The sequence below is a fragment of the Schistocerca nitens genome, chromosome 5, assembly GCF_023898315.1.
Source record: "Schistocerca nitens isolate TAMUIC-IGC-003100 chromosome 5, iqSchNite1.1, whole genome shotgun sequence".
In the NCBI taxonomy this organism is placed as follows: Eukaryota; Metazoa; Arthropoda; class Insecta; order Orthoptera; family Acrididae; genus Schistocerca; species Schistocerca nitens.
Genome location: NC_064618.1, coordinates 416,884,139 through 416,897,272, shown reverse-complemented (window position 1 = coordinate 416,897,272; position 13,134 = coordinate 416,884,139). Strand labels below are relative to the sequence as shown.

At 44.2% G+C, this 13,134-nt stretch overlaps 1 protein-coding gene across 1 annotated transcript in view; it reads right to left on the bottom strand.

Annotated features, from left to right (window-relative positions):
• The window catches only part of LOC126259203 (protein jagged-1b), a 591,182-nt gene that overhangs the window by 47,424 nt on the left and 530,624 nt on the right, over positions 1-13,134 (bottom strand). The window contains exon 6 of the mRNA XM_049955794.1: positions 11,003-11,136. Within this exon, the coding sequence (XP_049811751.1) occupies positions 11,003-11,136 (134 nt within the window). The remainder of the gene's footprint in view (positions 1-11,002; positions 11,137-13,134) is intronic.

Below are 13,134 nucleotides of genomic sequence, written 5' to 3'. Positions count from 1 at the left end.
CATCCGTGGCTAGGGAGCCTTAGCTGGCCGTGGCTGCCCACTGCTCTCGGCCCAGGGGCTGCCCACGGCAGCGCGGCCGGACTTACGTGTGTCGCAGACTGCATCACAAACATTGACAGGGGTTCAGAAAAGTCACAGGCACGAGTCTTACGCGGCTGACAAGTTTCATTTACACTAATGGCCATTAAAATTGCTGCACCACGAAGATGACGTGCTACAGGCGCGAAATTTAACCGACAGGAAGAAGATGCTGTGATATGCAAATGAGTAGCTTTTCAGAGCATTCACACAAGGTTGGTACCGGTGGCGACACCTACAACGTGCTGACCTGAGGAAAGTTTCCAACTGATTTCTTATACACAAACAGCAGTTGACCGGTGTTGCCTGGTGAATCATTGTTGTGATGCCTCGTGTAAGGAGGAGAAATGCGTACCATCACGTATCCGACTTTGATAAAGGTCGGATTGTAGCCTATCGCGATTGCGGTTTATCGTATCGCGACATGGCTGCTCGCGTTGGTCGTGATCCAATGACTGTTAGCAGAATATGGAATCGGTGGGTTCAGGAGGGTAATACGCAACGCCGTGCTGGATCCGAAAGGCCTCGTATCACTAGCAGTCAAGATGACAGGCATCTTATCCGCATGGCTGTAACGGGTCGTGCAGCCACGTCTCGACCCCTGAGTCAACAGATGGGGACGTTTGCAAGATAACAACCATCTGCACGAACAGTCCGACGACGTTTTCAGCAGCATGGACTATCAGCTCGGAGACCATTGCTGCGGTTACCCTTGACGCTGCATCACACACAGGAGCGCCTGGGATGTTGTACTTAACGACGAACCTGGGTGCACGAATGGCAAAACGTCATTTTTTCGGATGAATCCAGGTTCTGTTTACAGCATTCTGATGGTCGCATCCGTGTTTGGCGACATCGCGGTGAACGCACATTGGAAGCGTGTATTCGTCATCACCATACTGGCGTATCACCCGGCGTGATGGTATGGGGTGCCATCGGTTACACGTCTCGGTCACCTCTTGTTCGTATTCACGGCACTTTGAACAGTGGACGCTACATTTCAGATATGTTACTACCCATGGCTCTCCCTTCATTCGATCCCTGAGAAACCCTACATTTCAGCAGGATAATGCTCGACCGCATGTTGCATGTCCTGTACGGGCCTCTCTGGATACAGAAAATGTTCGACTGCTGCCCTGGTCAGCACATTCTCCGGATCTCTCACCAATTGAAAATGTCTGGTCAATGGTGGCCGAGCAACTGGCTCGTCACAATACGCCAGTCACTACTCTTGATGAACTGTGGTATCGTGTTGAAGCCGCATGGGCAGCTGTACCTTTACACGCCATCCAAGCTCTGTTTGACTCAATGCCTAGGCGCATCAAGGCCGTTATTACGGCCAGAGGTGGTTGTTCTGGGTACTGATTTCTCAGGATCTATGCACCCAAATTGCGTGAAAATGTAATCACATGTCAGTTCTAGTGTAATATATGTGTCCAATGAATACCCGTTTATTATCTACATTTCTTCTTGGTGTAGCAATTTTAATGGCCATTAGTGTATTTTCCCTGAAGAGAACACTTGGTTTGTTACATAGGCGATTGGACGGATGGGCTCTAAAAGACAAAACCCTTCCTAAATGGGTGGGCTGGGGTGATATTATTAGTAGCGGAACTCACTTTATTTTGAAACGCTGCTTTCGTCAGACCTCGAAGCTGCCGTGGCGTCGCGCCTAGGCCCAATTGCGGTCGAGAACAGTATCTAGACACACTTAGCGATGTGCACGTGAAACAAGTGAGCGATTTGATAGGTAACTTTTACTGGCGGATGGGGATTAATTTTCTGCAACTCTGCACCTCTCTTCGACCCGCGAGCGAGGATTACAACTTTTAACTATAAAGTCAATGAATGATTGTTCCTGTTCTTTTTTGTCGTGGAGGTTATCGGGAAAAGTTGCTGGTAGCCTGCCAAAGGCGGTGTATGAACTGCGCGTGGTGTGCCGTCCGATCTTGGAATTTTCCTGAATAGTTAGATAACTACAGAAATCTAATTTCGAACCGAAAAAAAAAAAACAGTCCGGGTTGGAAGTTATTTGATGTTAATAACGTGTTTCGTCCTTTTGGGGCAACATCAGGTTGTGAAAAACTAACCGGATGTAAAACCTATCCGTCATAGAGTTATAAAAAATGAGTGGTGGGCCTTAAGCACACCGGCAGTCACCGTCAGAGAAACATAGCCATATTTGTGTGGGCGGTGAATGTACCGATTGCTCCGTGCATAGCTGACAACACGTTTATGTTTTTGTAGGCCACTAAGGCGGCATCTGTTGGTGTGCTTAAAGTGCACTACTCATTCTTTATGGCTCTATGATGGACGCACAATCTGATGGTGTCCCAAAATGGCGAAACACGTTATTGAAAGTAAATGCAACCTAGGCTGTCTTTCAATTTGAAATAATTCAAAACGTTCGCTGTACCAGACGGCCAGCATGGAATGGAATAAATTATAACTATCATCTAACTAAAATTATAAATAAGAGATTAACGCCAATAGCTAGAGCACATATGTTAGGGGTATAGCAGCGTTTTGTTCTGGTTGTCTTTTCATTTTGGCACAAGCAGCTGAGAAAAGAAGAGAATTTTGACAGTCAATTTATTATGTTTCTATCGATTATAAAAAGGTCTTTGACACAGTAAAGCGGAATATGCAAAGAGAATCGAAAAAGTACATGGGAGTTCCAGCAGATCTGGTTACGGCAACTCAGTTATTATTCTAAAATAATAAACTATTGTAAGGAATGGGACAGACTCTGTCCATATCGTACTGCCTCCAACCATTTTCAATGTTCCTATTGACTATATCACTCGTAAATGATTGATTATATTAAAAGATACATTAAGAAGAAATAATTTTAACTTCATGAGGACGCTATTCCCTGATAATCAGCTTACAACAGTAGAATCTGAAGTAAAGGTAGGAATTGCGTTACGTATATTGAGCCTAATTGCCACTACATTGCTACGGTCGGAGGTTCGAATCCTGCCTCGGGCATGGGTGTGTGTGTGATGTCCTTAGGTTAGTTAGGTTTAAGTAGTTCTAAGTTCTAGGGGACTTATGACCTAAGATGTTGAGTCCCATAGTGCTCAGAGCCATTTGAACCATTTGAAGCCACTAAATACGGAATGAGCAAATTTTCAGGTAAACACAAAAGTGAAAGCATTTCAAGGATTGGAACCCATAAGGGTCAAAACTGCTATAGACGGACAAATAACTGAAACAGTAACAGAGTTTAAATATATTAAGTGTCCCAATTCAGATGACGTGGAGTTAAAACTGGCCAGATCCAATTCTATGGAACTATACAAAGTACACTGAAACATAATGTGAGGAAAGACACATTAATTGAACTTTACAAAGTAATAGCTTAGCCTTTGATGTTATATGGTAGCAAATGTTGGTGGCTTAAAATCTGATCAGCTACGAGGAATCGATTACAGATTAGCATGATAAGATGACAATTTGTTGTGGCTTTCAGGGGTTGTTCGCAGCAGCAGTTTTACAAAGAATGAGGTGGGGGAAAGGTTAACACAGTTATGTTGCACTAATATTGCATTGTTTTTGTAAATGTTCTTTGTAGTTCTTACGCGTCTTCACGTGTCGCTTACCTCTACACTTGATTCTTCAGTCAGTTTGTAAGACCACACTTCCTTTTCCTTGTTTTTTTTTCTGCCAAAACTGAACGAATTTCGTGACATACAATTTCCCCGTGTTAATCCTATTTTTAAAAGGATGATAAGATTTGATTAATGAAATCTAATAATTACACAAATATTCAACTTTATTTATCATTACTTACAAGAAAGATAATTCGGTAATAAAAAAAGTTCCATCTGTCAAATAGAACCTTGTCATCCCAACTCATCGAACAAAATTATATCAGTTGGAACTTCTGAGATCTTCTAACTCGGCTGTTTGTCGACAGACCGCAGCACGAGTGCGTTCCACTCGCAGCAAAAGTCAAATTGAGCCTTGTCACACTAACAGCTCATTTTCTTCGATTTTGTTAATTGGAACTTCCTCCTGCCAACCGGTCGATATGTACATGCAGACAAGTATCTAGTGTCTGGTGTTGCATCAGATGTGTTACTGCAATTTGGGAAGGTGCAAAAGTTGGATGCCACCGTACGTGAAGTGGAAAACTGGAATGAAAATAGCGAGTAACTGTGTCGTATTCACTGCCATACGTCCACTACTAGGAAAATTAGAATGTAATTTTATATTTTGTAATGTCCATGCTGTTGCAGGAATAGAAGATACTACTTTAGCATGTGCTGCACCAAAATTTTTCTAATTTCTCCTCTCATCTATAAACCAAAACTTTTTTTAAAATTCTGTAACTATCGTAACTTGCCCCATGCTTGTAGGAACCATTCATTGGCGCATTTAATGAAATTAGAATATCCATGCACTCATCATTATCTATGGAACTGTAGTAACATAAAAAAATTTCAGCGAAACATTGTTCGTAGCCACAAATTGACTGTTGTAGGCAGGTAAAAAGCAAAATAAAATATTGGTGTAACAAACAGTAACCGAATATCAATCTTCTGACGATGATACTTGCGTGACTACAGCAAGCAGTCTTGCATCCAGAGAAGTACTCGTATTCTCTGACCGCTACTGCTGAGACACTATTTCTTTTACATTTTAAACATTCATACTTCCAACATTTCTTGTAGCAATGTCGGTTCAGCATGTCTTTGTTAGCCAGTGATGTAGTGACCACTGTAAGAATTTCATTGCTACTTTTCCGCAGTTCGGAAAGATTCGCACAGCGTTATTTCTTATCTCTGTGGTGCGAAGACAACTTAGTGCCTTATTTAATATGCTCATCCAGTTTCATTCAGTGTACTTTCAGGATGGAGCTACACAGTTACATGATTAAACATGAACTCCACAGAGGACTGTGCTATTTTATCACGACAGCGACCAACAGGTGACTCTTACTTTTAATTAACTAATTAACAGGTAAACGAGAAGCAAGTTATCAGGGGGTAATGTGGTATCTGTGTCGCTGCAGGACACAGTCAATATTTCACACCGACTTGTTCATTTCAATTCTTTTCAAGTGAGCACGTTACCGATAATTTGCAGTAATTGTACCCTGTCCCAGTTGCCAGAGCTGAATGTCGTGCTCCTGAGCTGAATGGTCTAATTGCGAGACAGCGCCACGGGAACGCTGGAGAGACCTGCCTGTAGCCAGTCGCCACACACAAGTATGTAAATTGCCGCTGCGCAGCCGCCTGGACACAGAACCCGTACCGGCGCAGCCAGGGATTTTATAAACGAGGTAATTAGCGTATCATTCTTCCGTTAAGAGAAGCGTTGCACTTACCGAAACAACATCAATCGTGCACGCTTGCCGGGAATTTCGTGGCCAAAAAATTTATCGCGCTATTAAGACGGCGGACGGAAATTTTTCGCTGTACGGTCGACTTTACTGTACGAAAGCTTTACCGTCAATAACAGCCGTAAAAACACAGAAAACTCCCCTTTAACTCTCAAGCAGCAGATGTGATAGCTTCAGATAATTATACAGGAGAATAATGTGCGGGACTGTCACTATAATGTTCTGAAAGACGGCACACGTCTCGTTCGTTTTTGTTTCTGTCAGCGGGGTAAGTTTATATTGCCATTGATCAACGATTCGCTAGAAGCGTACAGCGTTGTAAAGTTGTGCAGATACAAAAATACGAGTGGCTGCTGCCGGAAAAATCAAAACTATACAATGATAATAATAACACTAATGTTAAAGAACGAGACAAGCTTGTTTCCAATTATGTGAAATGATCGAATAAATTTCCTATGTCGGTTGAACTCAAAATCACTTTAAACGTTATGTTTCCATATATATCAACGTTCGGCAACAGCAAACGTTTTTAAAGAAAATACACTACCGGCCATTCAAATTGCTACACCACGAAGATGACGTGCTACAGACGCGAAATTTAACCGACAGGAAGAAGATGATGTAATATGCAAGTGATTAGCTTTTCAGACCATTCACACAAGGTTGCCGGTGGTGGCGACACCTACAACGTCTGACATGAGGAAAGTTTCCAACTGATTTCTCATACACAAACAGCAGTTTACCGGCGTTGCCTGGTGAAACGTTGTTGTGATGCCTCGTGTAAGGAGGAGAAATGCGTACCATCACGTTTCCGACTTTGATAAAGGTCGGATTGTAGCCTATCGCGACTGCAGTTTATCGTTACGCGACATTGCTGCTCGCGTTGGTCGAGATCCAATGACTGTTAGCAGAATGCGAAATCGGTGGGTTCAGGAGGGTAATACGGAACGCCGTGCTGGATCCCAACGGCCTCGTATCACTAATAGTCGAGATGACAGGCATCTTATCCGGATGGCTGTAATGGATCGTGCAGCCACGTCTCGATCCCTGAGTCAACAGATGGGGACGTTTGCAAGACAACAACCATCTGCACGAACAGTTCGACGATGTTTTCAGCAGTATGGACTATCAGCTCGGAGACCATGGCTGCGGTTACCCTTGACGCTGCATCACAGAGAGGAGCGCCTGGGATGGTGTACTCAACGACCAACCTGGGTGCACGAATTGCAAAACGTCATTTTTTCGGATGAATCCAGGTTCTGTTTACAGCATCATGATGGTCGCATCCGTGTTTGGTGACATCGCGGTGAACACACATTGGAAGCGTGTATTCGTCATCACCATACTGGCGTATCACACCCGGCGTGATGGTATGGGGTGGCATTGGTTACACATCTCGGTCACCTCTTGTTCGCATTGACGGCACTTTGAACAGTGGACGTTACATTTCAGATGTGTCACGGCCCGTGGCTCTACCCTTCATTCGATCCCTGAGAAACCCTACATTTCAGCAGGATAATGCACGACCGCATGCTGCAGGTCCTGTACGGGCCTTTCTGGTTTCAGAAAATGTTCGACTGCTGCCCTGGTCAGCACATTCTCCAGATCTCTCACCAATTGAAAACGTCTGGTCAATGGTGGCCGAGCAACTGGCTCGTCACAATACGCCAGTTACTACTCTTGATGAACTGTGGTATCGTGTTGAAGCTGCATTGGCAGCTGTACCTGTACACGCCATCCTAGCTCTGTGTGACTCAATGCCCAGGCGTATCAAGGCCGTTATTACGGCCAGAGGTGGTTGTTGTGGGTACTGATTTCTGAGGATCTATGCACCCAAATTGCGTGAAAACGTAATCACATGTCAGTTCTAGTATAATATATTCGTGCAATGAATACCCGTTTATCATCTGCATTTCTTCGTGGTGTAGCAATTTTAATGGCCAGTAGTGTATAACATGAATTGTGAAACAACCTACATGTAGAGGAGGAACGGTCAACATTCAGGGATACGACAGGAACGATAATGAATGTGTTTTACGTCCGTAACCATTCGGATTACGGCTTACATCAATGTAAGTTTTCTGCTTCAAATAATCGTTGTAGTCGTGTCTGCAAATAGAACTGATGGGGAGGTGATATTTGATGGTAAGCCATTAACATAGAAGAGAAATAGGACTGGGCCTAATATGAAGCTTTGTGGAACACCCTGAGATGTTGACCATTCCTCCTGGAAGACCCTGTGTCTGAAAATAGTCGTCGCCAAATGACATGGGTCTATCTAAGAGCCAATTTAAAAAAAAAAGGAACAAAAATTATAGACCATGTGGTCTGCTAGCAGGGAAGTGACTCAGTAGAGAGCTGTGAGAAGTGCCGACTAATGCTTGTGGATAATGGCACCAGGTGGCTGTGTGAGCGGCAGCACTCCGCCTCTCGATAAGTGTGGCGGCAGTGATAGCAACGCATGGCGCACGGCCTAAAAAGCGGCCGAAAGCCCGTGGCCCCGCGAGGGAGCGGCACGCGCCGCCCGTCTCCCGCAGCTGCGAGTGTTTTATGGGCAGGGCCGGGCCCGACTCCGCGGCCGCATCTGGCGGGATGGCAGGCTGGCGCGCGCCCTCTCCGCCGTCTGGCGCTCACTCCACTTCCGGGGCGCGTCTGTTCGCCGCTAATCACATCGCGCTCTCCAACCGGAGACCGACCGAACGGAGCGACAGGCCGGAGACTCCAGCTGCAGGGCCCCGACGACACCAAACGTCTCAGCTCACACTCGATGCGAGACGGAGCGGCAGCGGTCTTCACTGGCGAGGCCAGTGGATGGTTTCGCTATTTTAAGTCCTCTGCACATGCTCATCGGCTGTATTTAACTTCCATATTCCGCTATTCGAACGTCAAAGCCCAGTCAACACTGATTGTTATGTTTCTGTAAAGTACACGAGATTGTGTGGCTAGAAAACAGGTAACCTAAATGTAAATAATTATAAAAAATCCGTCTCGATTGCGCAAACTACCTGGTGTTTACCTAGGTTTCAGCGTGGGTAACCACGCCTTCTTCAGAACAAATGTAAAACAGATTGCCTAAGTAGGCATAGTCAAAGGCTAAAATCAACACCTACAGCGGCAAGACCCCATAAAACTTTTCACAAATACACGGTACATATGTACCAAGTCAATAACATTAGTGATCTCAACCCTGTGTGTGCTGTCTCGCCCCAGCCAACGTACCATCGTACGTACCGTACATATGTACCGTGTATTTGTAAAAAAATGTTATGGGGTCTTGCCGCTGTAGGTGTTGATTTTAGCCTTTGACTATGCCTATTTAGGCAAGCTGTTTTATATTTGTTCTGAAGAAGGCGTGGTTACCCACGATGAAACCCAGGTAAACACCAGGTAGTTTGTGCAATCGAGGCGGATTTTTTATAATTATTTCGATACTTACGATTGCTGACGCGCTGCAATGCTGGAAGTTCTTAGTCTAAATGTGGTTATCGTTCTAACTGGGTACCAGCTGCACTGTCTACACATATGTCTTATACACAGTGAATATATTTCCTACGAGGGTTTCGTTTCATTATTTTTATGAATGATTCGGTCTGGATCGCGTAAGGAGTTTTTGTTATGGTTCAAATGGCTATGGGCACTATGCGACTTAACTTCTCAGGTCATCAGTCGCCTAGAACTTAGAACTAATTAAACCTAACTAACCTAAGGACATCACACACATCCATGCCCGAGGCAGGATTCGAAGCTACGACCGCAGCGGTCGCTCGGCTCCGGACTGCAGCGCCCAGAACCGCACGGCCACTCCGGCCGGCTTTTTGTTATGTTATTCCATGTATAACTTAAGTACGCATTGTTTCGTGGTCACTGTCGCTGATGAGTTGTTATAGGACGTCATTTTCCTTTTCATATTTCTTTAGCCGTCGACTTTTCGGCCCATCTGCTGCGATCTTCTCCATGATTCACTGTCGTGAAGAGCTTGAACACTGTCTTGACCATAATTTTATAATTGCAGTATGCCTTACGCGTTCCGACTGACGTCATTATCAAAGGTAAAGGCAAAGTTTTGCAGTTGCCTGTTGTGAAGGAATGTTGACTAAATACCATGAATCCATTCTGACAAGTTTCTACTGACCCATAATAATGACATTAAGTATTTGCCTTTGATAATGACTTAAGTCGAAACGCGTAAGACATATTGGGATAATAAAATTATTGTCAAGATATTTCAAAGTGTTTAAGTGCATCCAATGCCCGCTTTGTCTCGCAGTGATTTGATGTAGATTGTAGACAATCCTGAAGAAGTTCCTAGCAGATCGGTCGAGACATCGAGTAATCTATAACTTTAAAAAAGAATACGGTGCGATCTAGGAACTCAGAGGCTTTTAGTATCATTTTATAACACGTTAAGTGTTTCGGATTTTGCCGCTTTTGGAGAAAAACTTAGAAATATCAAAATAAAATCCACTGGCTTTTATGAGAAATTATTAAGTGGAGCCAGGGAATCACTCCATATTGCCGAGGATAACATAACGTGTGTGTGTGTATTCGGAAAGGAATGCACTGCAGGGAGAAGAAGTAAAAAACGACAAACCGCTTGTAAGTTAATTATCAATTAGGAAAGTGACTTGAAACTAAATTATAAGATGTACATCATTAAAGGAAATAAAGAAGTGTAGTGAAGTGACGTGGAACTGAGTCAATTGATGCTGGGACAATTAGTTAGGAAATGAGACACTAAACGTGGGAGGTTCCCTACATGGGCAGCAAAATCACTGCCGAGGGGAGAAGAGGATACAAAATGCAGACTCGTAATAGCAAGACAAACTTTACTGAAAAAGAGGAATATGTCAACATCTAGCTATATGTTTATAAACTGAAGCCCCGCCGATTTTTTTCTGTCTGTATGTGAAGAATAATCTTAGGAAGTTCCGTAGGACTTTTTAATATGGTTTCCATTGATAAACATTCACTAGGAATCTTTGTGTATATAATGTATTACCGGTACGCCAGATAGGTGGTCTGGCCATAGATACATACTGCTAGCCATGCGAAGCTGGGGCGGATCGCTAGTTGAATGTAAACTGAAGTGTTAAGAAGATGTTTGTGGTAATATCCCTACATGGAAGCTAAATGTAGACGATAAACACTATAGATACATAGAGAACAGAGGCTTTAGAAGTGCGGTGTAACAAGAAGATTAGGTGGATATATCGGGTAACTAGTGAAGAGATACGGAACCCAATCGGGGAGAAAAGGACGTTATTGCAAACATGTGACTAAAAGGTGTGTGTGTGTGTGTGTGTGTGTCAGGGGGGGAGGTGACTTTTTTGTAGGGGGGAGACCAAGGTTTGACTATAATAAGCAAGTTTATGTGGGTGTAGGTTGCAGTAGTTTCGCATAGATGGAGTAATTTGCACAGGACAGGCTATAACAGAGACCTGCATGAAACCATTCCCCGTACTGGATGCTGAAACAACAATATTTCCAGTTCACCTGCCCTACAAAGGTAGCAGCAAACAACTGGACGAGGGCAGACAGCGGGCGGAAGTAGACGGGCAGCAGGAGGTTACTGACCTTGGTCGCAGAGGATGCCTCCCCAGTTGGTGTCGCAGATGCACTGCCAGGAGGAGCCGTTGCAGTAGCCGTGCTTGCAGCCAGGGTACGGCATGCACTGGTCGCAGTACTCGCCCTGCCAGCCAGGACGGCACCTGCGAACAGAACACAACTCTCGTTAGCTCCAGAAACCTTCTGTCCCTCTTAGTTGCTCACATTTCTCGTGCTTTTGATTTCTGCACGTGTCGGCGATAGAGATCACGCGTTTTGCCTAGCCACTGCAACGTAAATGAGTACATTTACCGAATAAAGTACGCTATCTCATCAAAATGTTCAAATGTGTGTGAAATCTTATGGGACTTAAGTGCTAAGGTCATCAGTCCTTAAACTTACACACTACTTAACCTAAATTATCCTAAGGACAAACACACACGCCCATGCCCGAGGGAGGACTCGAACCTCCGCCTGGACCAGCCGCACAGTCCATGACTGCAGCGCCTGAGACCACTAACTCATCAAAAGTATCCGGACATCTGTTAGTGGACTATAATACGGGGACCTTACAATGGGGTGCCTCAATGACTGTGGAAGAAAGGCAACGCATCCTCTTTCAAGAACCAAAACTAGAGAAGGTTGTGATGATCAACGCTGGTGTCTGGAGCGAGGTTGACGTTGTAACTCATCCCTGAGGTGGTCCATTGGGTTCAGGTCAGAAAATTGGGCAGGCCGATCCATTTCGAGAAAGTGATTTTCAAATGAACACGCCGCCATTTGACTGTATTGTTGTTTATTTAATTACGACCCAGGTTTCGGCCTTTTATGACATTTTCAAGTGATTGAGTTTATGTCATTAACATATATTGCAGGACATCAAGCTCAAAATTAGCCATAAATGATGAAAAGTATTCGCTCCCCACGAAATGCCAGATGTAATATCATCATTTCATCGGGAGCGAATATTTTTCTTAATTTATGGGCAATTTTGAACTTGACGTCCTGCAATTATGTTAATGACGTAAACTCAATCACTGGAAAATGCCATAAAAAACCGAAAACTGGGTAGAAATTAAATTAGCAACAATACCGTCAAATGGCAGTGGTTCATTTAAAAATTATTTGTATGACTGTTGCTCAGCAACATCAAAAAAGTTATTTTCGACTAACCATTGCGTAACAAATGCTGCTGTATCACAGGATGCACTGTCATTCTGATATAAGTAATCATGCACACTAAACTGTTACTCTACTGTACGTAGTACACAATGTGTTGATATCCTACATCATTCTTAAACAGCATAAGGAAACTTTCCCTAACCACGAAAAACACCTCCGTACCGTAACGGCATCACTGTACTTCACTTCACTGTTGGTGCTACACATGATGGCAGGTAACGTTCTCGAGGTAATAGTAAACCCGAACTTTCACATCGCATTGCCACATTCATTTTCTACCGCGTGATTCATTTTCCAAATCCACTGTCCTGTGGCGTTGCTCTTTATACCTGCTCATGTGTCAATTAGCATTGGCTATAAAAATGTGTGACATATGAAGAGCTGCTCGGCCATTGTAACACATCATTTTTAACTCCCTATGCACAGTCACCTGAAGTTGGCTGCAGTTTTGCAAATCACCGGTGATTCTTCCCCCTTATTTTTTGAAAGTACCCGCCGCCGAAGGTCGACGGTCCCTGCCTGTCATTACATGAGGTCTGATTTGTTGACCTTCAGGTTTCCCTTTCACAGCCACATCACCAACAGCCGACTTGGGCAGCTTTATAAAGACTGATATGTGCCTAATGGACTTGTTAATCAGATGACATCCAATGACAACTCTACTTTATTAGTCAATGAGCTCTTCTGACCGACATATCCTACTGTTACTGCTTCGCTGGTTCGCCTCTAATGACATCTAGTAGTCAATTCTGCACTAAACAGGGGTATAGGGTTAATTATGAAGAGGTAGTGTAAGTACGCCAACGGCCTTGCCGCAATGGTAACACCGGTTCCCGTCAGATCACCGAAGCTAAGCGCTGTCGCGCAGGGCTAGCACTTGGATGGGTGACATCTGGTCTGCCGAGCACTGTTGGCAAGCGGGGTGCACTCGGCCCTTGTGAGGCAAACTGAGGAGCTACTTGACTGAGAAGTTGCGGCTC